Source organism: Heliconius melpomene, chromosome 3 (genome assembly GCF_056956725.1).
Source record: "Heliconius melpomene rosina isolate 202511_hmr_F chromosome 3, ASM5695672v1, whole genome shotgun sequence".
Classification (NCBI taxonomy): domain Eukaryota; kingdom Metazoa; phylum Arthropoda; class Insecta; order Lepidoptera; family Nymphalidae; genus Heliconius; species Heliconius melpomene.
The window spans coordinates 6102565-6128381 of NC_140391.1; the positions used below are offsets into that span (position 1 = coordinate 6102565).

General features: G+C 31.1%; 3 protein-coding genes across 4 annotated transcripts; 1 reads left to right on the forward strand and 2 right to left on the reverse strand.

Annotated features, from left to right (window-relative positions):
* Positions 1–586: 586 nt before the first annotated feature.
* Positions 587–1848, forward strand: Yip1d1 (Yip1 domain-containing 1). Of its 2 annotated transcripts, XM_085207429.1 has the most exons (3): positions 587–691; positions 767–894; positions 976–1848. In XM_085207429.1, exons 2-3 carry the CDS (start codon positions 792–794, stop codon positions 1662–1664), a joined length of 792 nt encoding a protein of 263 aa, XP_085063555.1. In that variant the 5' UTR covers positions 587–691; positions 767–791; the 3' UTR covers positions 1665–1848. The 2 variants fall into 2 exon arrangements, with proteins under 2 accessions (XP_085063555.1, XP_085063554.1); XM_085207428.1 differs by having other exon boundaries at positions 628–894.
* Positions 1849–1895: 47 nt separating this feature from the next.
* p24-1 (transmembrane emp24 domain-containing protein) lies at positions 1896–3623 on the reverse strand. The gene is made up of 4 exons (XM_085207430.1): positions 3366–3623; positions 3027–3144; positions 2825–2952; positions 1896–2169 (listed from the first exon to the last, which is right to left on the reverse strand). The coding sequence occupies exons 1-4, from the start codon at positions 3519–3521 to the stop codon at positions 1942–1944; spliced, it is 630 nt and encodes a 209-aa protein (XP_085063556.1). The 5' UTR covers positions 3522–3623; the 3' UTR covers positions 1896–1941.
* A 997-nt stretch (positions 3624–4620) lies between these two features.
* Gdh (glutamate dehydrogenase, mitochondrial) lies at positions 4621–25574 on the reverse strand. The gene is made up of 9 exons (XM_085207427.1): positions 24973–25574; positions 20733–20933; positions 14759–14898; positions 14140–14233; positions 13335–13492; positions 9973–10134; positions 5621–5825; positions 5073–5227; positions 4621–4972 (listed from the first exon to the last, which is right to left on the reverse strand). The coding sequence occupies exons 1-9, from the start codon at positions 25403–25405 to the stop codon at positions 4856–4858; spliced, it is 1665 nt and encodes a 554-aa protein (XP_085063553.1). The 5' UTR covers positions 25406–25574; the 3' UTR covers positions 4621–4855.
* Between the last annotated feature and the right edge of the window lie 243 nt (positions 25575–25817).

The window sequence follows — 25817 nt, forward strand, 5'->3', positions numbered from 1 at the left end:
AGTTTTGTAGGAGTTTTTTGTATAACAGATTTGTTGAGAAAACCTAGTTTTAAAACATTATTTTCATAATTATTTGAGACGTGTCACGGAAAGTGGAGAAAACTAAACCAAAATTTAAATAATTAATTGAATCGAATCCACAACTATCGCGTTTGTAGCACGTTGTCGTCCGCATAAAGTATTATTTTACAATTTTGAATTTGCAAACGGCATAGGTCATCTATTTATACTGTATTCATAAATGACTGCTCTGTATACTGAAAAGAAAATTTCTCACAGCTAAGTGCTCTCAAAATCTATTTTTACACATTGAGATCTAAGTATTTAACATTAAAAATAAAATTTACTTTGAAATGTACTTTACAAATATAAATTGAATATTAGAATTTATTTTAAAAAGACATGATAAATTATTATAAATGTGGTAAATTACTAGTAATTTTTAGAAATTAGCTAAGACACTGAGCGCGACTTCCTAACCACACTGGATTTCATTTAGGCATTTTTTTTGTAACAGAGTAATAAGTGAAATAATAACATTTAATTAGAACCGTGATAAAAACTGTGCTAAAAACCTCGAATCCAAATTGCTTGTGACGTTGAATCTAGAACGTAGCATTTTGACATTTTACAATTACAAGTTGACAGTTCGACAGTGGAAATTACAAATATTTAGCAAAACATAGCGAAAGTGAATTTTACCTTTTAAATTGATATACAAGTACCAAACTTGTACACTGTCCTATAAAATTTAATATTCTTTCAGATTTAAATTCTAGAAGCTTCTAAATATGTCTTACGCTAATCCAAATGATTATTCTTGGCAACCTCAAACAAATAACCAAAACTATTCTTTTAACACTTCAAATACGTTCGGAGATTCACAAACGTTAGGTAAGTAAAAAATTAAACTCCAATTTACTGTTAATACAATTATTTGAGCGAAAAATTATAAAAATATTATTTTCCCTTCAGACTTTCAGAACTTCACTGCAGATCAGCAGAATTACTCTTTCGACCAAGCTCCAACACCGGCACCACCCAACAATAATCAATATTATAATCCAAATTTATTCACACCTGCCCCCATACCTGGGGAACCAGAATCTGGTGTAACATCAGAATTTGATGAACCACCACTGCTAGATGAACTAGAAATATATCCTGATAGAATATTAGAAAAAACACTAGCTGTACTTAATCCTTTTCATGGTCAATCGAAAGCAGATGATGCCAATTTTTTACTGAGAGATACAGACATTGCTGGCCCTATTGCATTTTGTTTAGCATTAGCTGTTTGTTTGTTTCTGTCAGGCAACAAAGCACATTTTGGCTATGTGTATGGTTTATCAGTAATGTCTGTTATTTTAATGTACTTTTTACTTTCACTCATGAGTCGAACAGAGGGTGTGTTCACTGTACTTAGTGTGGCCAGCATACTAGGTTACTGTATGTTACCTATGGTAGTTTTAGCAAGCTTAGGAATATTTATATCTCTGGAAGGAGCTATCGGACTTAGTCTGTCTGCCTTGGCAGTAATATGGTCAGCTTTGTCTGCAAGCCGACTATTTGTTACTATGTCCGGGGATTCTGAACAAAGACCACTGATAGCATATCCCTGTGCATTAGTCAATGGTGTATTTGCACTCCTTGTTTTATTTTAAATATAGTATTTAGCGTAAGACCATAGTAATTTATAATCGGTATTATTCGGTAAATATTTTGAATACAATATTAACAATGTTTATTTACTGTTTATTGTGTATCAACTATTTTTTACATATTATCTAAATTCTTAAAGAAACTTATATATAGAAAGTTTTTAACAAATAAATTATATTAAACATACATTCTTTTTCATTTTCAAATTTTGAAAAAATAAAAACAAAGGTAAATTCACCAAAGAAAAATATATTAATAAATACACTATTTAATTTGCTATTACATTTTATATAATGTAGGTCTATCACTAAAGAAATTCTTTAAAATCATAACTTGTGCGATTGCAACACAAACAATGGCTAAGGTTTCACCAGTTGACCACCAGAATACTCTTTCATTCAGATCTTCTGCCCTTTTCCTACTTTGAGCCTCTCTCAGTCTGTGGTGAGTTTGATGGTCAATAATCTTATTAAGCGATGAATGGATCTCTTCTGCTGATGTCTCCAACTAAAAAAAAAACAGATTAAAAAAAAACTAAATAATATTACCCTCATATTTTAATTAGTTAATCAATTGTTTGTTAAGAATTTTATATTTTAGAACAAAAAAAATAATGTAGAAAGATTCTCTTGAATGCTACCCAAGTCATAGAATCTTAGTTAGCTATGTTGAAATTCTTATTATTATGATCATAGAGAAAAATTATAATTTGGGAAATTAACATTTAGGGAAATTTTAACAAGATTGTAAGCAATATTTGAAAAATTTCAAGAAAGAATGCATCCATATAAATTTTTAGGTTAATTAACCTAATTAGGTTCTACAAAATATATAACACTTAACCTTATATAACTTAAACACATTCAGTATTTAATAAATGGTATTCTCTCTTGTGAAATAATTCTTAGTATAGTAACAAAAGTAACACATATCTGCTAACTAACATACATAAGTTGTAATAAGCATATAATATATTGATGTTTGAGTTGATTGACTTAGTGCCTAAAGAAATAGGACAGTCCAAATAAGTATTCAATAGATGACTAGGTACTTGAGCCTGCTTGAGATTCAAAACCATGTTAATTTTTTTAATGTTTTCTAAAATATTTTCCTTTTATTTGGAACGACTTTAAAAGATCTTAAAATATTAGGTTGAAAATACCTGAGTTAAAACTGTGGCATGTTCACCAATGCCAGGCAGAGGTTCTTCTGGACCAACATTTAATTCCATGTATACTAATTTATGAGTAAAAGTACTGAATTCATTACTGAAACATATTTTATACACTCCTGCAAAATTAAGCAAATTATTAAATATGTCTTAAGAGATCAATAATTACATGTATCATTCAAATATTAAATACCTTTGTGTTTGGTTGTAAATTGATGTGAGTCATATTGCATCTTTTGCTGTTGATACAAAATTTGTTTATTGGGACCTTCAATCTTTACATCAACATCATATTGACCTCCAGTTATAACCTGAAATAATTTAAATGTCATTAGTGTTAAGAATAGTGAAAGTATAATAGCATTGTTAATAATAATTGGAAGATCGGAAATAGAATACAAAATATGATTTAAAACTGTATACATCCTTACATGAACTGCAAGTTCAGTATTGAAAAAAATATTTGTCTAGAAATAGAAAATATTATTAATTTCTTTATCAAATATATAAATAATAAACCAGCTTAAAATACCTGGTATTCCAACGAGGCAGATACATCCTGGTCAATCTCGTGATAAAAACATTCTACGGCGTTATCAGGTAACTCAAATGTAAGTTCTACACTTTTACAATAAATACCGTTAATAACAGTGACTAGTACAGTGAATATAAAAGATGGAATATACATTTTGGTTTACAAATTGCGATAACACCTAAAATATCAAAAATAATAAGCGCCTATTTAATGCATTCCTCGAATCTTGTCAGTAAAGTTAATGACAGTGACAGCGCAAACAGCAAGTACACGTAATGTAGTCAATATTTTTTTATGTGGCATCATTTGAATTGGTTTTGATATTAAGTAAAAATAAGAAAATATAATTTAGAACATTGTAAAAAAAAATAATTATGATTAAATATAAATCATTATATATGTTTTTTTATTATTATTTGTTTATTTGTAAGCAATACAAGCTTTCAATGTCAATTTTATTAGAAAAAAATATACTTCCAAAATGATGTCTTTAGAATTTATTTGAAACTAGTTGAAAACATTCACCATAAAATATGTAGAAAAAGTACTATAATAATAAAATTCAGGCTTGTGTCAACCCGTTATAACAGTTTTTCCATACACCCATTTCAAACAACCCATACGACGTGTCTATTCACCCCCGACGTTTATATTCTTTGTTTCGTTTTATTTACTTTATTTTGTTCCCCATGAAACAGTAAGATCTGATAGTATTCCACCTTTTTGTATATAAAATCAGCTTCACGCTGTATCTCGCACACAGCAGGGTAGGCAGAGGGAACCTAGTATTGATACACTCCGTTCCCCACTTTCTGCCGAATTCTGAGACTGAGACTGAATTCTCAGACATTGCGTGTCGAGTGGCAGAACTCAACACCGATTGATTACATGCGCGTTGACCTCTACATAGGACTAATAAACAATGTTCAGCGGTATATATAGCAACACTGAAATTATTGCCCCATCTTACTACGAAAATATTTAACTTAACACAGAAATCGTTTAGTTACTAAATATCAGAATTTGTACTGACCACAATCACTAAATAAAATCGTGTTTTTATTTTTCATTGAAGAAAGATTTTGATAATTTTTCACCATAGCCATATTCTGTTATCACTTAAGTTTTTAATATAGAACAAAATGTAAGAGACTTAACAAATATGTCAATGCAGGTATTTTTCTTGAAATATTATTTATTATTTACATAAGCAAATAGCAATAACAGTAAAAATAAAAAGAAAGTCTACATATAACAGTAAAACAATTTATTTCGAAAATATAAGATGATACAATTACAAATTGAAAAAATCCCTTAAGGTTAATAACAATGCTTCACTTAGTACAAATAAAAAAGCCATGATTTCAAATTCATTAAAGAAAATACTGTGAATATAATGTCTTAAAAGTTACGCTTAAGTGCAAGGGACTATAATGGAGTCTTTAAAATGCAGACAATACTTTATTAATAATCCTTATAATAATTGTTTAGAAAGCGAGTCCAGCGTCCGCATAAGTGGTGAATATTTTCTCAATAGAGTTGGCGTATGCCGCAGTTCTCAGATCTAGACCCAGGTCGAATTTCATGGCTGTCTTCATTATAGCCTGGAAACACAATGTTTTTATTAATATCTAGTTTATATGTATGTGTTAATCAAAGCTTTGTGTGTTATAAGTAAAATCTAAAAATATTTAAAAAACTTACCCTAGCTGACCTCTCCATAGTATAATCAAGTCCGGAGTGCACGATATCCTTCTCGGAGGCACCAGAGATCCTCTTCTGGAAGGACTCTGAGGCGGTCACGGGGATGCGACCACCGACACGACCGAAACGTCTCTCAAGAGACTCTTGGACGGATTCTGGATAATAATTTGATTGTATTTGTTAGTAATTCACTGAACTAAGATTTTTTTAAGGATAAAATATATATTATTTCATTTTATGTTACGTATAATATAAATACATATAATTACACGTTTACATACAATCTTTCTGTCGAATTCTGGAGGCATTGCGTGGGGGTTGAGTGGCGGAACTGAACGCCATATTTTACCTCGACACCAGAAAGAAGTGAACCAAATAAATGAAAATAAAAATTTCATTTCCTTGATTGAGGATCAAACCCACAACCAGTCGTTTTCACAATTCTTAGTACTTTGTGCTCCTGAACCACAACTGGCCTTAATGTATGTATGTTTATGTATGTTACTATAAACACATTATACACATAGTATATGCATAATAAAACTCACCCAAAAGATGATAATTGGATTCACGTTCATATTTGAAGGTCAGACGTCCATAAGACACGTGGTTTAAGTTCTTCAACCATTCAAAGAAGGAGACGGTGACACCACCAGCGTTGATGTACAAGTCGGGGATGACCAGAATGTTGCGGTCAATGAGGATTTTGTCAGCTGCCGGTGTCGTGGGACCATTGGCGGCTTCGGCGATGATCTATAATTATTGTTTTTATTATATTTTTGTATTAATGTAATTAAATAATATAAACGTAGGGTAACTTATTAAACGTAAGGTATCTTATTGTACAAAGGATGGTGGCAAGCGAGTTCATTATCCGGAGGAATGTCTTTTTATAGTTTACTCTTGAGTTCCAACACCAAATGTAAGGACTGTAAAAAATGGCTACGATCACTTTTCTCAATCCTTTTTTTTAAGATCTAAAAATTTAATTACACTGGGCTGCCTCGTTGAGAAAACAGCAAGATTATTAAAATTAAAGAAAGCCCTATAAGTAACTATTTAAGTTTATTTTTTATATAATTCCTTTTTATATTAATTATGTCCTGAATTGGACATCGTAAGAGAACCCAGCAAGCTACAGAGTACTTCATAATTTATACAAACATTTATAGATATTATGTAATGAATAGTGTAACTCAACACCACTTGGACTATTAGACTGAGTGGGATTAACTATATAACAACGCGTGAGCTATGTTTAAACTTACTAAATACAAAACAATAAAAACAAAAATTCTTTTTCATTAAATTATTTTGTAACAAGTTTATGTCTCATTTTCTTGTAAGTTTATAAAGAGGGTATATTTAAGTCTTCTCTCTTCCTATAGTAAATAGCACTAAATACTTACACATATAATATCGATATTAAATCTATATCTATAATTTAGGTCAGTGACCTATTTAAAATAAGATTTTTGTCAATTGGACAATGGCCAGGTATGGCCGCATTTATATATGAGATGAATAACGACACTAATGTTTTTAAAATTAATATGTACCTATTTCTAAGATATTTTACAAACATATTTTTGTTTTATTTTACAAAAAAATCTTTAAAATGTATAACAGATAATCCATAACCTTAGATATAAGCGTTATCTTACTCTTTTATATTTATGAAAACTATTTTTTATTTAGGAAAAGAAAACTTACAGCACTTATTATTATATTTCGTTAAGGTCAAAGTTCATAATATATAACTCACAAAATATCTTACTAGGTGATGATAAGTGTAAAAAGGTGGCTGAAATTATCTTAATGGCCGCGGCAATGCTAATATTTTCAACCGATAAACAAAGGTGTAGATAATAAATATTATATCAATTTTCTTATCAATTTATCGTTGGCGCAATCGCTAATTTATAACCTTAATACAAGGTCAAAATTAAGAAATATAAAACAATTTATATTAGATTATAAAGTATAACTACTAAGTCTAGATGTTTTGTTTTCTTGTTTACTAAAGTTTGAGCATAGCAGAATAACCAAAGAAAATTATTTACAGTCTCAAGAGGAAACTATAATTTCTGAAACAGGTGTAAGTCGAAGGAAGGCATATAATACGTATTATATACCTATGTTTTCATAGAGCTACAGTGGGTAAAAAAAGTATTTGCACACCCTAATTTTTTGATGTTACATCTACAAAAAAACAGAATGTTTTTAGTTAATTATTGTATTTAATAGCTTAATCTATATATAATACAAATTGGTTAATAAAATTTCTCAGGAAATAGAAATTAAAGAATGAGACGGTATAAACACATATTTTGAAGTCAAATAAGTATTTGCACACCAACCGGTTTGTACGTATTTTGTAAAAAAAATCAATAATAAATGAAAGAAAAGACACTTTATATTTTGTGTGCATTCCATTAGCATCAATGATGGCTTGCAATCTCCTTGCCATCGATTCCAATAATTTGGACGTTGTTTAAATCGAGATTGAGCCCATTTCTCCACCAAAGCACCCTTCAAATCATTTTGATTTAAAAATTTCATTTTCTTCAAATTTTAATCCAGCAGATGCCATGAATTTTCAATTGGGTGGATGTCTGGCGTTTATGGCGGAGTTTTCAGCATTCTACGGACATTGTACATCACCCATTCCTTAGGTTTCCATAGCTGTATGCTTAGGATCATTGTCCTACTGAAAGTAGTATGTCTCACTTACGCCTAATTTCAATGCGCTGCAAGACAAAATATCGCGCAACACTTTACCGTAATCTACTGCTTTCATTATTTCTTCGATAAGAGCCAAGTTTCCCACACCATTTGCTGTCATGCAGCCTCAAACCATCACAAGACCACCGCCGTGTTTGACTGTACTATGCACATGTTTCGCCTGAAGTTCAGTATTTGGCTTGCGCCACACAAATGTTTGTCTGTCCGTTCCAAAAAGATAAAATTTGCTTTCGTCAGAAAAAAATAAAATTGTACCAAAATTCTAAAGGGGTATTTAAGTATTCTTCCGCGAAAGTTAGTCTTTTTGCTATATTGGCCTCACTTATGAAAGAAATTTTCCTCGCTGTTCTGCTACGAAGACCACCATTACCCAGTACGTTTCTTACAGTTTGGGCACAGACAACGTTACCTGAACTTGACGCGATATCATTTGCTAAGCTTTGAGCGCTTGTAAATGGTTTATTTTGTACCGATTTTAAAATTTGTCGCCTTTCTCTCGTACTGAGCTTCTTCGGAAGAACGGACCTTTCCTTATTTTCAACACTACCCATTTCTTCTCGGTTTTTTATAATTTAGTACACAGTCGAGTAATTTAACTTTAAATTTGACCCGATTTGGCGATAACTTCAACCTTCATTACGGAGTAAAATAATTTCTTCACGCGTCGATAACGACAGTTCAAATTCTTTCGGCATGTTGGCTTCAAGATTTTTTCTGAACACTTAACAAATGTCTCGTTATTAGAATACCTTTCCCGACGTTCACATGTATACATACAATGTTCACATTTTACCTAAAGTGACAAAATGTCGCGGGAATAACATTGTATGTAGGGAATGGTTGGTGTGCAAATAGTTATTTGACTTTAAAAAAGGTGTTTTTACCATCTAATTTTTTTATTTCTGTTTTCTAAGAATTTTTAATAATCAATTCTAAATATATATAGATTAAGCTATTCAATACAATAATTAACTGAAATCATTCTGTGTTTTTCCAGGTGTAACTTCAAAAAAATTAGGTGTGCAAATACTTTTTTTACCCACTGTATGTATTTGAATTTTCTTCACCGACAATTATCTACAATTACACAGGAGGTTATAATATAAAGAAACTTAGAACATTATTTATAATTTGAAGTTTAAACTTCTTAAAGTATCTTTACAATTTACATAATGGATGTACGACACAAGGTCATTTAAAATAGAATTTCAGGTTTATTTAAATCTGTTAATTCAATGAGATAAGAGGTAAATAATACCATATCAATGATATATTATGATTTATATTGTGTTACATAATAAAATTTTAAGCATTATCAGATAAGATATTAAGAAACAACTTCAAATTTTAGTTGTCACATAGCATCTATATATAGGTTGGGAAATTCTTGTATTTAATGGAAAAACCCAAATGCATTATTAAATAATAACGCGGCGGACAGTGAAAATAATTTCGGTTTTTTTTATAAATAAGTACTGTTTTTTATTACAAATTACAATTAAAAGTGATCAATAAATACATTGACTACATACAATTTGAATTTTAGCATGCATTCTTTATATTTTTGACGACGTCATGGTGATTTTTGTGAAATATCCTTAGTCAGAGAGCCTTGTGCCTAATCAAAAACATCAGCTTTACGCTGTACTCCACACTCTGTTCCCCACTTTCCGCCGACGTGGTATTGCGCTTTTGCTTACATACCAGAGCGAAAAAATGGAAATATACATGTAAATAGATATATCCTCTCCTCCAGCGGGGATCGAACCCACAACTGTCGCGTTACATTCACACCCTTGAGCCCCCGCGCCACGACGGCCTCCACTAACGATGTGTTGAATTCAATGTTGCATTTTTGCGACCCGTGCATTAAATATTCAACGACAACAACACAATTGAGATTTCAACCAATAATAACATCATCATATCTCCAGGACGGTCAACGAGTCGTGGACCGTGACCGCCCTGAAATTAGCTGTAGATGACTGCCAGATTTGATTTTAAGATTTCTCTTTTGATTATTTAAATTCGAGTGTACACTGTGTTAACGTTCAAAAAGACTAACTACAGAGCGGTCCCAATTCGTCGACCGTACTGAAATTCGTATTTGAAATTTTATTTTAAAGTATCAAAAATAGTAATAAAACATAGATACCTTAGCCTGTATTTTGTGTGCATTTTCCTTGTGGATGACCTGCTCGACGGCGGCGGGAACCAAAATGTCGCACTTCTCGTACAGCATGTTCTCGCCCTCGTAGGGTTTTGCACCGGGGAAGCCCACAATAGTGCCATTGTCAATCCTGTAGTCTTCTAGAGCCTGATGTAAAAAGTTAAAAGTTTAGTCAAGTTGCTATGGAAGTTCTTTTAATTAACATTTCTTATGAAATTACGATTTCGATACAAAGTGCGGTGTTGAGTTCCGCTACTTAACACACAATGTCTTGAAAATTGGAGGAAAAGTGAGGTACACTTAATAACACTAGTTTCCTTCTGCCTACCCTATCTATGTAGTAGAAAGATATACTTGTAGTTCGTACGTTTTATTAGATTTTTTTTTTCATTATGAATACTTCATTAAGGACTAGACCTAACTATTTATATCGTTAAAAGAGTCCATTCATTCCTTTAAGTTGCCAACTTGACTAAGCATAATATGAGGTTGGTATTAGAATTGATCATTGGAACTTTATATTATTATCATAAGGACGTAATTAAACAATGTGATTAATATAATAGATATTTTTCAATATTATTTCAAAAAAAAAGACACAAAAACTACTAAATACGTAATAATACAATAATAGTATAGGAAAATATTATCGCAAATAATAAATGAAGTGAAGTTAATTGATGGTGTAGGTAATGTATGCCTTCTTGACACATCGGTCTTTCTCATGTCAAGATAAAACTATCAATACACTTTCTAATAAAATTGAAGTGACGGAGTGGAAAAGTGATACGAGTATATCAATAATTTATCAACATAAAAGATTTGTTTCGGTAAATTGAAATTTTCCAATTGATAAGACATTTTGAAAGATATATAGCTCTACTTATTACGTTTAAGAATAACGATGTTAAAGGTATATTATATAACTATTCATTATTATTTTATATGTTATAATAATATTGTTACAAGTTTTACTCTACACGCTATGTGACAAGTATTTTTAAATTTCTATTAAGTACCTACCCATATAAAGAAACAGGAGTCTTCTTCATGCCACTTATTAAATTTTTTTCTTACCTTTTCGAGAATATATCAATGTTGTATAATATTAAAAATAAAAATATGAAAATCCTACTCTACTCAGATATAAAATAGACAATAAAAATATGTTTTAAATTATTCGATATAGAAAACATATTTTTCATAATAACAATCTGTTAATTTTCATTTATTTAAAGCAACCTTATTCCTAGGTGTAAAAATACCTAGGTGTAAAAATACAATTACACTCGAGAAGGATAAAGATAAAATTGAAGTGAAGAACATAAGGGTTTATGGAGCACCACTCGATATTTTTAATAAAACAAGATTACACATAAAAAATTACAAGCCATAAATTTTACATATTTTTTTTTTTTTAATTTTTTTTTTCAATTCTGTCAGGGACAAAATAATGAAGTTTATCACATATCGTCAATTTTACACATATTTTCATTGTTCACTAGTTTTAAACGAACGAAAATATAAAACAATACATACATATTTTACGTTATATAAACAACAAAGTATGTAATTTATACTAACTGAAAGATTCTCGAGACGGAATCAGATTATAGCGTCAGTGTTAGCCCTTGCCAGGGTTATTTCGTTAGTGTGACCTACATTGATAGGTTTCTAGCCCGAGTGTGATTGCCTATCTACTATCATAACTTATCACAATACTAATATTTTACTATGCGTTTAATTGTTATTTTACTTTATATAAACGTGTAAGTGAATAATAATTTTATAATATTTTAAACTGACGTTTCACAAGTGACCTAGATAGTTGTTTGGGATTTAGATTTTATTTTATCTACAATAGCATTTTTCCGCTTTTCACTATTGAAACACTATTTGAAGTTAAATATTTTAATTGTCTAATGTATGACTGTAATTTTATCGTTTAATAATATTTAATTGTGTACACGAGGGCGAGGAAATGAAAATATTAAATTCATTTCCTCGAGTGGGAATGAAACCCACAACCTGTCACGGTTACAGTCACACTTTTCCCCATGGCCTCATTATAATATTCATATATTACATTTAGTTTTTTGTTTCGTGTATAAAATTTCATTTATAAATTTTACATTTACCTAAATCATAATACCATCGCATCACCATCATGTCATGTGAGAAAAAAGACTTATTATAATGTCATTCTATAAACATATACAAAAAAACAAAACTCGTTATTTTCTCGACTTCAGCATGCCATTACGATTTGAATCAAGTGCAAAAACTGAGGTAAACGAACCTAAGACCTATTACCGGTGGAAAAATAAATGGATTGAAAATATTAAAGTAATAAGAATTGTAAAGTTACAGTAGAATAAAATATAAATAAATGTATGTCTATACTATATATCGGTCTAATAAACATTAGAGTTAAGTTTAATTTAGAATGAAAAAATAACATTATACAGCGATCACACCATATTCTAGTACAATGCATCATGTGGGGTCCTAGATTTAAATTTTGTAAATGCATGTAAAAATGTCGAAACCTAATTTAAATAGTGTAAACGGGAAACTCTATTTTTAGTATTATATGAACTAAATAGTACACTAGAAGTATATATAAATATTTTATTTTTTTTAATTTATTTAAAAACAGACCATATCACAAAATAGTTAATATAAAAACTAAAAATTATTAGCAAGCAAATACATAGTTATAATAATGTTTCCGTTTTGATAACAAGTTATAAAGATAAAGCTAGGCAAATATAATATTTTTTTTATTAATAGTAATAACAATAACAATATTATGTTTTACAACATGTATGTTATACAAATATGTTTTAATCTAGCGATCATTCTATCGTAGATGACGTAACGTCAATACGATGAAACGTCAAAAACGTGACAGTGACATGATTGGTTTAGTTAATTAATTTCAAATCAATTACAATTATTTTTAACTTTCGTGTAGATAAAGTTTTGATATTTTAATTAGGTGATATAACATTAGGTCAATTAAAGGTGACTTTGAGTTAAGTTAATTATAAGTTTGGGCATTTATTTTGTAATTTTCCGAATCACGCACCGTGATAATAGTTGGAGGGTATGGAATATTTTGATATTTTTTTATATTATTATTAACCATATAATAATGTCAATGCTTTAAATAAAAGTAACACTGATTTAGGCATTAGATATTTATCACGACTTTTCAATTTTCGTCGTAAAACATACACATGGCCGTTACTAAAATTAAAAAAACAAACTTTTGTACCCTGTAAAGACTCACTGTTATAAAACAATCCTAATTTCAACACATATTTATGTGAAAATGAACTAACCTTAGGGTCAATACCGTCAGGGTTGTGAATAGCGCCGTCGTGCTCAATGACGCCGATGCAGGTGGCGCCGGCGCGGACCAGGTAGCGGCAGGTGTGGAGGCCTACGTTACCGAAGCCCTGCACAATGAACGTCTTGCCGCCCCAACCGGGTGTGGTGCCTTTGTTTTAATAAAAAACTTTTTTTATGAATACTAGGAAGAGAAATTTTAATTTTTATTAATCACTTGTCTTAATTTGTTTGTCTATTCAGATTTCAGCCCGACAAAAATATATAATACTTGTCTTCCCTTCGCATCACCCGTACGTACAAAAATAATGATTTTAAAACATTACAAATATTATTTATTGTCGGCTTCATTCTAGTAATGCATGAATTGTTATTTATTGTATTCTGTTTTAACGCGTATGATTTATACGCAATCCCAAAGTCGATGGGAAGCTATTTTGTTTTATACTACATATAAGTAAGAAAATCTTATATAAATGTTGGGTATTATAGTTAAAATTGCGCTACAGTAGCTTCCATAGACGTAAGAAAAAAAACTTGTTAATGTCAACAAGATACTGTCAAGATTGTAGGTAGAACTCACAGAGAGATGTCTAAAATATGATAAGAAATACTAATTTATAACTACACTTACCTATTACAATTAATTTACCAAATAGAAATCATTATTAAAAATATATTTTGGTTCTTTGAGTTAATAAGTCAATAAATAATCGTTAATTTTTCTTATTCTAAAATTAATCTATTCTTTAACAATTCTTAATTTACTTACAAATATCGATTTTTATAAACACTTACCGATCATGCTCATGTAATTAGCTTCATTGATGAAGTTTTCAAGACCGTGGAACACACCTCTGCCTGTCGCTGATACTCTTCCGTGAATACCTCCCTGTATAAAAAAAGTATCTTATGAAAAATAAGAAACTAAAGGACTAAAGGACCTTTCTAAGAAAATACATATTTATATACTTATAATGTAAATATATATTTTCTGTATCTCTCGATACAGTGTATTCCATCGATTAAGAATTTATTATACGAAATGCTGTCGACGTAAACAATACAATAGTAACTACATAAATATATTTTTTTCGCGTCTATTAAATATATTAGAATTCAATTAATACTCATTTTTTTCTTGTTTGTCTTACCACCATTTTATCTCACGTATCTTTATACAAAACTAGCAATGTGAAGTGTGTGTGTAGTACAATTAAGTAAATATAATAGAGCACGAAGGCCTTAATCTATTAGAAAGAATCAATTAAGTAAATGAAGAAAAGAACTCACATTTTCACCATATTCTTTAATTTATAACTGACGGTATATTACATTTATTGAGATACTACTATCAATGAAACAAATGTACTCACATAATTATTAAGACATGTAATAAATAATAATTTCAGCCTACCTGATTGATAGGCTTGCCGGTGACGCAAGCATGGGCGTTGATGTCTTGATAGCCGACGGTCTTGGCGTAAGTGTCCGCAATCCAAGACATCTCGCGTTCACCCGTACCCATATCTGGGGCAGGCACATCCACACCAGGCCCTGTAGACAGTAAGATGGAAAATTATATTCTACTCTACATTGTTTTTTTTAACAATGTTTCCTACATATAGTCGTATAAATTCGAAAAAGTCGCTGTACCCCGCGTGTAGCAGGGTTTGGCAGAGGGAGCCCAGTTAAAAGTTAAGATGCTCCGCTCTCCACTTTCAGCTAGCGAGCGGTCTTGAGCGGCGAAACTTAACGACGCGCTTTGCCTCGATTATTAAATAATATATTTAATTTTCTCGAGTGAGAATCGAACTCACAACCCGTGGCGATTGCAGTCACGCGCTTGTGTACTGCGACTGACGACTGGGTGCATTACATTGCTATTTTTTTCACTGAAAATATTTAACCTTTATCAACAATCAAATTTATTATGCAGTTCAAATTAGTTTCAACTGTCATTTCGCAATAAATGTGACTGCAAAAAAATGTAGTACTGTTTTATGTGGTATTCACAAAATAACCGCGAAGTATAAATTTATAATTACAGACAACTGTTACAAAAAAGGAAAAACAAAATTTGTATATTATAAGAATGTTTTTATATATTACTTCTGGACTTGGGCGGCTTCACCCGTTTCGACTGTACGAATATTTATCAAATATATTTATGAACAATAATTTTCAGTTAAAAGTGTGAAGTCTAATAAACCATGAAACACGTGTTCAATAAAATATTTATTGAAAGAGTCTAAATTTCCAATGATATAAAATTCAGAAACTTAATCTATACTAATATAATAAAGCGGAAGAGTTTGTTTGTTTGTTTGTTTGTTTGAACGCTAAGATCTCTGGATCTACTGGATCGATTTACTTTGTTTTTGTTTTGTATGAAAGCTGCATTCTTTAGAAGTGCTATAGGCTATATAATATTACATTACACATATGTACTAATAAATTAAAATACTTTCTAATTTGACATGCAGTTTATTCTGCCATGTTAATAACAACCGTCGTCGCTACGCGACCGCGTTCGTTACCGCGTCATTTTGATATTCATCCTTATGAAAATAAATATAATAGTCACTTTTAGCATTTCATCTAGATTGAAATTATATTTCTATAGAAATCATATTCTTATATTTCAAGCAGGCGTAGCCGCGTCCGGGTCCGCTAGTCTACCTATATAATAATTTTAGTAGAAGATTTACTACTAAAATTAAACAGATTTTTTGTAAAAAATATTTATATAATCGACTTAATGATGATATAAGAAAATAATTATTTGTTTAGTTTTAAATTTCAATTAACATCACAGACGTGGAGTATAAGATAGCTATATCAACTAATTATAATTCAGACTAACCGCAAAAACTATTACGTTGGCAAAATTACAAAGTAGATGTCTAAGTATGAGTCATTACAACATGCTCTTAGAAAACCTACGCCCACTAATATTTTGTTACAGAAATATTTTCTATAGCTTCAAATTTCAATAGATGTGTTATTCTTTAGTAATTAAATCGAGGCTAGTCGTGAACTCGTGACGCTTGTACTCCAAGTGTGTCTGTAAACAGCTACAGGTTGTAGATTTGGTTCCCGCTTGAGGCATTGAAATATTAAAATATTTTTATTTCTTCGTGTTCAATGTGGTGTTAAGGTAGAAACGCGGCGTTGAGTTTCGCCAGTCAATACGCAAAGCCTCCGGAATTAGGCAGAAAGTGGGGAGCGGGGTGTCTTAACTCTAAGTTCCTTCTGCCTACACTGAAGTTTAAAAAATGTATGAAAACTAGATAATTACGCAAGATATGCAGAATATAATAACACCTCTATACCTATTATAATACAAAATTATTGTAGTTAGATGGAAAATATCAACAAGTAACCATTATTTAAATAACGCGTGCAAATTACTCCAAGTCCATAAATTAAATATCGATCGAGGTTTTGTATATTCAAAGCGTGTAAATTCAATTAGTCTCATTGAAATTTGAAATTATTAATTAAACTACTTATTCCATTAACGCTATCATTACAGTAAAAATCCATAAATTCGTAAATTCCAAGATATCAGCTATCACTTATTAGATTGTGATTTCCTACGAATGTTAATTATTAGATAAGATAAGAGAGATGATCAGGAATTGACTGTTGATAAGCAATTTACTATTCGAAGCAATTTCCATCGAACGGTTATTGACTGTAGGGAATGTTTTCATCAAACTCGAATTAGGTAATCAAAATCGTAATAGATCGAAGATTTATAAGACAAAAGATTAGAGGCCGTCGTGGCGCAGTGGCACAAGGGTGTGACTGCAACGCGACGGTTGTGGGTTCGATTCCCACTCGAGGAAGTGAAATATTTATTTACGTTTATATTTCCATTTTCTTCGCTTTGGTGTCGAGGCAAACCGCGGCGTTGAATTCTGCTACTCAACACGCAATGCCTCCACAATTCGGTAGAAAGTGGGGAACGAAGTGTCTTAACACTAGGTTCCCTCTGCCTACCCTGCTGTGTCCGAGATACAGCGTGAAGCTGATTTATAAGACAAAATGTTAGGTGGCATTTACTAACGTAATAGAACCAAAAACAATAATTTTTAAAATTTTAGCCCATCTATCTGTGCGTGTTTGTTCACCTTAATCTGAGAATCGGCTTTTTCCAGCTTCGTCTAACATCCTCTAACATGTAGTGTTTGTTTTACTTCAATAGGTTTATACATATAAAAGGTTATAATATACCATTTTTTAAAAATTGCAAAATTGTTATAAATAATTATTTTATTGATTTGGATACAATTTCACTTTTCAATGTAGGTAGTTCAAGTGGGCGAAGCCGCGAGCGGGCTGATAGTATAAATAAGATATTACAAAATAAAAAAATAAAAACGACTAGAGCCTAGCTAGAGCATAATATTTACATATACACATGAAAATAAATAAATATGTACATATTTAATTTCACAGTATTGTTCTAAGTCGTGATATTGCAATTGATATAGTAAACATAAATATGTATGTACATGTCGTAGCTTAGTTATATATCTACTTAAGCTAACAATAAAAATACACCGCTAAGTATAGAATAAATATTTTTTTATGAGAATAGTGAAATTACAACTATTTCATTGTTTTTAACTAAAACTTGTAGAAATATTTATTTATATAAAATCTAAAATAGTTAGAATACTGTCCCGAACCATACTAAAATTAGTTCCGTGCTTTTTTTAGAAACTAGCAAAACAGCTACGTTTATTAAAGTATTGGATCATTTTCAAGGGTATTTTATTGTAGTAACAGCTATTTAAGAGAGACAGCGTTATAAAATAATGTCAAATAATATATTATTATAATAATAGGGCATCTGGACACCCTTGGAGAATTGCAGAAGAAGAAAAATGGTTATTTTTTTTTTTTTTTTTTTTTGATTTATTGAGGTAAACTAACAATATCACAATAACATAATTTATATATAATATAATTTATACATATAATAATTGTGAAATCAACATCGTTTACCCTAGATATAATAAATAAGTTTTAAAAGTTGAGAGTCGATTGTACATTATAATTCTGTAGTTTATTAAGTGTCATCATACAGTTCCTCAAATAGCAGTCTTTTGTAAACGCTTACAGTATTTGCAAAGATGTCGATATGGCTAAAGTTGCTGTTGTAGGAATTTAATGTGTGCTGAATAGGTGCACGTAGGCCTGCATTAGTACGAGTCGTTCGTGTGGCAAAAAGATGATGGGTGGAACGACAGGCCCGCCTATATGATCTAGTAGGCACTCCATAGCTTATACTATTCACAATATCAGAGCAATCGTATCTGTTATGGCAAATGTCATATAAAAACATAGCTTGCATTTGTATTCTCCTAGACTTTAACTCTAAAAGATTATATTTCTGCAGTAATTGATAGTATGGTTTATAATTACGACAGGATTTATAGTGCATGCAACGCAAGAACTTCTTTTGCACTCTCTCCAGGCGGTCTGAGTATTTGTTATATAACGGATCCCAAATACACACACCATGCTCCAATTGTGAACGGATCAAGGTTTTATAGAGATGTAGGTATGTGCTTGGACGGACGAAGTCATTACTAGCTCTCATAACAAACCCATACATCTTGTAGGCCTTACTACATATGTTATCAACATGTGCATCCAGTGTCAGCTTATTATCTAATGTGACTCCAAGGTCACGGATGGTTTGTACTCTACTAAGGTTATGGCCACCTATGGAATAATTATAGGTACTAGACGCTTGTTTTCTAGTAAAGGTAATAATTTTACACTTGTCAAAACTTAGCTGTAGTTTGTTAGCAATGCAGTAATTAGTAAATCTATTCAGGTCCTCCTGAAAATCCAGATGGTCATTAAAATTAGTTATTGTGCGGAAAATTTTTAGGTCATCTGCGTATAGTAAAAAATCACAATGCTGGAAGCACATATGGATGTCGTTAATGAATAGGATGAATAACATCGGACCAAGGATCGATCCCTGGGGCACCCCAGACGTTATAATAACCGTACCTGACTCATATCCATTAATGACAACCTTTTGTGTTCTGTTTGTTACGTAAGATTTAAACCACCTCCAAAGATTGCCACGAATACCGTTGAAAGCCAGTTTTTCTAAGAGTATCCTATGATCTACTCTATCGAACGCCTTCAGAAAATCTGTGTAGATACTATCCATTTGAGCATTAGCATCAATATTTTCAAACAGTTTAGAAGTATAAATAAACAGATTAGTGATAGTAGATCGTTTACGAACAAAACCATGTTGCTCTGGAAGAATAGCTTTATGCAACAGTGGATAGACGTCATTACGCACCAGTCTCTCTAGAACCTTGGATAGTGTTGATAGGATTGAAATTGGTCGATAATTAACTACATCTTTTTTTAAGCCTCCTTTATGTATTGGTGTAATTCTAGCTGATTTCCATAAAACTGGGCATATACCCTCTTTTAGGCATTTATTAAACAACATGGTCAAAGGTTTACATATAGACATAGCAGAAGTTTTAATAAAAATAGGAGGAATATTGTCAAGACCTGCGCTTTTAGTACTATCTAGAGACTTTAGCTCCTTAAAGACATCTGAATCCGATAGATGTATATCACTAATAACAGTGTCGTTACTAGTGTATCTGTCTATGTCATCTATATCTTCCATACAGAAGGAGTCACATACGTCAGAAGGTTGGAAAACAGATTGAAAAAAAGAAGAAAACAGACTACAAATACTTTCGGGAGTATCTGCTTTTGTTCCGTTATAATGGACACTGTTTGGTATATCTGATTGATTTTGACGATTTTTTATATAAGTCCAAAAGTATTTAATATTTTTGAGAATACTGTCTTCCACAGAATTGATATATTTATTGTAACAAATTTGTGATTCTGTCTTGAATCTATCACGATACATTGAAAATATAGAATAATCGGATTGGTTTTTATATACTTTCCATTTAATCCAAGCTTTCTTTTTATTCTTAAATATGTGTATTAGTGCTGGAGTAAACCATACAGGAAATTTAAAATTGTTGGCTCTTTTAAAAGGAACGCGTTTCCGTATAATATGGAAAATATATTCATAGAAGATGTCAACACTTTCTTCAACAGATTTATTTTGAAACAATTTACACCAATTAATTTCCAAAATGTCGCTATTAATTTGCTCATAATCGGCATTCTTAAAACAGTATCTAAAACATGGACTTTTCGGTGTAGGTTTGGATGAGTTTTTATCAATAGGTATTAAAATATAATAGGGAGGATGCAAAACGTCATTATTAATATCAGCTTTTAGGTACATACTTAAAAACCAGTGTTGCTATAATAATTAACGGCAAATTTATAAATAATTCAAAATGTCATACCAATGAATCCCTTTTTGGCCAATTCCAAAGTGAATCGTCTTGTGATCTTCTCGAGCTCGTGCTCAGAGTACTCCTTAGGATTGATCTTGATACCGGCCTTGGCGCCGCCGAAGGGCACGTCCACGCACGCACACTTGAAGGTCATTAAGGCTGACAAAGCTTTTACTTCGTCTCTAGTCACGTCGGTTGAGAATCGAATACCTGTTGAAAGGAAGAAAAAAATATTTAACACGTAGGTATGTCAAAATTACATTGCTATTTTTTTCTTTTCATCCCGCCATTTCTAATTTTTACTAGGATAAGAAGACTTGGCGTTTTGTCCTTTGAACTTCACATAATGACCACTCCAATTATATCGAATTTCGTAGCGATATAAATATTCCAAACGAGAAGCGATTGCATATTGTGCTTCTACTAGAAAAAAAACTGCGTCGATCATCTGCACATATATAGTTTAATCAGGTGTAACAATTGCTACGTTCATATTATTAAAATAAACTAAGAATAAGTTTTAATGAGCACATATTCTTAATATTAATAAATATTTTATTAAAAATAATATTTCATAATTATTATGTTTCGTTGGTTGTTGTATATTTAATCAATAATAATATTAGTAAAGAGAAAAAAAGGGAATTGCGAAATAAAATAATATTCATTATTTAATTTCCTACGTGGCAATTTCTAATTTATTATTTCATAATTTATGAAGATGGCACGTACACAATTTTAATCGTAAATATTTACCAAATGAAGTTGTCCTTGGTGCAGGAATATACATAAGTGTTCTAAGTTAGAATCATTACAACTTTTTGCGCATTCTTTTCTTCATTTAATATTTTTAAACTTTTACAATATTCATTTGCATTTACTTTTATTATCTTTTTAATAATAAAACGAAAGCTGTTTAAAATCATACACGAGGATAAGTTTATATTGCAAATGTTTTTTAACCGACTTCTGTAAGAAAAGGAGGTTATCCATTCGACTGTATTTTTTTTATTGGAGGATTTGACAAAACTGCAGAAATTCCATTTTACATACAAATTGCATTCTCGCGCTAACACACGATAAATTTATAGAAATTAAGTAAAATCATATTTTAAAAATCAAAGAAGCAAGAATTCTTATATCCATGCTACGTCTACTATTAATGAAGATCCTTAGGAAATTACAACGATGCATTAGGCAGAATAAATGTTGGTAGGTAGATTTAAAAAAAAAATTATCTACGCTACCAATGCTCGAATAAATGTGACTAAAAACATACCTACTTACAATTTAAATAGTCGATGACGTTACTATCAATTCAGATGTTTATAGAAGAAGCTTATCAAACCAATCATTCTCAATTTCCTTTCACTTGATTGATAAAAGTATTTTTTATTTTGATAAGACATATCCTAAGTGATTGTTATTATCATATCTAAACATAGCAACAGATTGGTGATGTCATACAGACGTATTGCAACGTGACCGCTAAGCTAAGAGCTAATAGGTCTAGTTTACTCATTCATTTTGTAACTTTGCAAATCCTTCGCAAATATATTGTGTTAGTTTTTAGTATATTATATAAGGTAACAATTGGATTTAAGCTGGTTGTATAACGCTGTGACGCCCCCCGACTGCGTCACAGCCGCGCCTCCTGTTACCATCGGCCACTGTAAACACTACGTGGGTTTTATCTGCTTACTCTGTATAAGCCAATCAACTCCTTGCTATTTTTATGTGATATAAAATAAAAAATATCAAGTGACAAGTACTATATGAGATTTACAATTTTATTGAAATATTTGAAAATAAATAAGTAGATATATATAATATTAGCGGCCCGCCCGCGGCTTCGCCAGCCTGAACTACGTTATTATTAATTTCTATCTCCATGAGTACCTACGTCCTATAAGTGACGTCTATGCAAAATTTGAGACTCCTAGCATTTGTAGTAACGAAGTTTCATACAAACTTTCAACCCCAAAAACAACCCCTTAGGAGTCGAATATTACAAATTCCCGTATTAGGGAGCACCTACGTCCTATAAGTAACTCCTACGCAAAATTTGAGATTCCTAGCACATGTAGTTTCTGTGATTTCGTGATGAGTGAGTGACCTTTCGATTTTATATATATAGATTATGGTTGAAAAATCATGTGACTTATGTTAAATATGTTTTTCGGTCCTAGACGTATTTCATGTTGATAAAATAGTTTTTCTCGTTAGCGGTCATAAAACACGAGCGCGGATGTGAGCAATTGTTTCGTTTATTGCATAAATTAGTCTTTTAAATGTGTAAGTTAAGCACAATAATATGTTTTATAAAATTTCCTTCGAATATATTATATCAGAAAATTATGTAATTAGTAAAAGTATTGAGGATATTTTAGGATCAATGTTATAATATAAAATGGTCCTTAGAATAATATTTTCGGCCATTAAAATGGAACCCAAAATTTTTAGAAATGTGTCTTTTTTTTCTACAAAGCGTGATAAATATATTTTATCTAGGAAGCTTATGCTCCATATTTTTTATTTTAATATCCAACGAAGACCAAAATTATTTAACAAAATGCAATATCTAAAAAAAACTAAAGAATTGAAATTGTAAGCTAAGAAGCTTGTAAGCTGTTGATCCTATAAGTCTCTACATACAATAAACTATAACAATGTAAGCAATCTTTGTTAATCCTCAATACCTTTTCGGGAAGTTTAAAATTCTTTTTATTCTTTTTTCTCTACTTCTCATTTCTTTTTCTTAAGTTTCGAATGTAACACAAAAATGGTTTCGTTTGTCACGCAAATATATTATAAATAAAGTATTTTCATTTAGCTCTATAGTCTAAAAGGTAAAATGGAAACCTATTACTGTTGTCGTTACGCTGTCTGTACGTCGTCAACAGGCTGTACCTATATCACGAACTTTAATAAATTGGACAGTTGAAATTTTCACATATTATGATGCTGTAACAACAAATACTAAAAACAGAATAAAATAAATATTTAAGGGGGCTCCCATCTAACAAACCTGATTTTTTGGGGTTTTTAGGTAATGCTACGGAAAAACGGCTCGACCTTGGCCAGTGTTTAATATTTAATTTGGTAATTTAAATAAAATACATGTCACTATCTATAATTATTTAAATTTTCTTACATATTTGTATGGGGTAAATATCTATGGATCATTGGTTAAAAAAACATAGGATTATAGGGTAGGAACAATTTGTTATTCAATTTAGGTTATGTTTTGTTATACGATTAAAAATTTTATTTGAAAATACATATTTTATGATCCATGTTATATAAGTAAAACATAATAACTAATAACCAATCACGACGGTAAATACGAAAGAAATGATCATAATTTAGTTATTACTAAGAAAATGTATCGGCGACGACTTTTAGGAATTAAAGCAAAAAATATTGTAATCTAGTCCATGATTTGTAATTCAACCAAAATTTATGCTAAAAATATATATGCGAATTTATATTTTTATATTCTATGCGAAAAATATGGAACAAAGTACTATTTAAAATAGTTTTTTAAATCATAATATCAATCAATTTTTATATAGCTATAAGTACCTATTTGTGACTAATCCAATAAGTTTTTTAGTGTGGGCAATGGCTTTTTTTTTTAAAAAGTACTATCGAATTTTATTCCAAAATATAGTACATATAAAATTGAAAAATCTTTTAGAACCTTTAAGATAAGTCCGTACTCTAATGCAATCACAGTTAACAATTTTGCCAGATTTGTTTATTCAATATCGTCTACTTAAGTCTAACTAATTGCTAGAGAGAGGTCGCAGATTCTACAACTAAGCCTAGCCTAGCATATGCCAGCATATGATTTCTAAAATTAGGTAATAGTTATTAATTTTTACGATAGAAATTATATTACAATGTATAGTTTGTCAGTTTAATTATATTTTTTTCTATGTCTACATCGGAACTTAATAATCATTATAAATTATACGTTTAATTAGAGCAAAAATATCCAGAATCTTTCATTTTTTACTTTTCTTTATTGGCAATACGGTAATTTAAGCTTTTTTTGTAGTTTATAATACACCTGTAGGGGGCCAAAGAGGTTATGCTAAAACAGATTTTGGTTATCTACGTAACATTACGGTCGGCGAAATCACGTGTCTTCTGTGCTATAAATAAAAAATCCCCATTAACAATAAGTAAGACAGCGGGATTCGCGGTGATGTAAGTAGCGAGGAATGGATTTAATAGTGCCTACCTCCTTTTGTTGGGGTTCTGTGTGAAGAATGCTGTGCCCGATATCCTAAAATCATTTCGTAATCGCCGGAATCACGTCTCAGTGGGAATTGGATTTCGATTATGTGATCACATGGCTGCATAAGTTTGAGGATACCGGCCACCTTCTTCTTTTTCTCTTCAATTGAAACTCTCGACTTCATGTCCTCAACTAATTTGTCTTCGATTACTTGACACGCCCGATGGAAAAAATACTCAACCATGTCAAAAAATCTGGGATTAGCACTGGTCGGTATGTCTTTGAGCCTGTCTGGGATATCATGATTTGCGTAGGTACGGCAACAAACGTTTACTGCTGCAGGCGTGATCCTTAGCATATTATTGACTGCCTCATTTTGGATGGTATTTTTGAGAGGCGGCACAACCGATTTTGCGATATTCTTAAGGTGTAACATTTTGTCTGGTTTAAGTACTTAAGTCCGGTGAGGTATCGGGTCGCCCTACGATTAAATCAAAATACACAAATTCACGAATACAATTAACAACCTGCAGAGACGACCCGCCCCGACGGACTGCGAATCGAGCCCGACAACGACTAGCTGACTCCACGAAAGTGATTACAATTTACAGTGATCATAGACATTAGACATAGACAGCGACAAATAATCACGAACGGTGATCATGCGGGTGTGCTGTCTCTTTCTAATGCGCAACTTTCATGTACGAAAAAATGTACTGCTTGCGTGCAATTTTCGTTCAATCTTTCTATACTTTTTTTTATTTGTTGTTTAAAAAAATGTAAAGCAATATAATCTTATTATGTTACATTTCATAGGAGTTAGCTATAAATATATAAAATATATATGT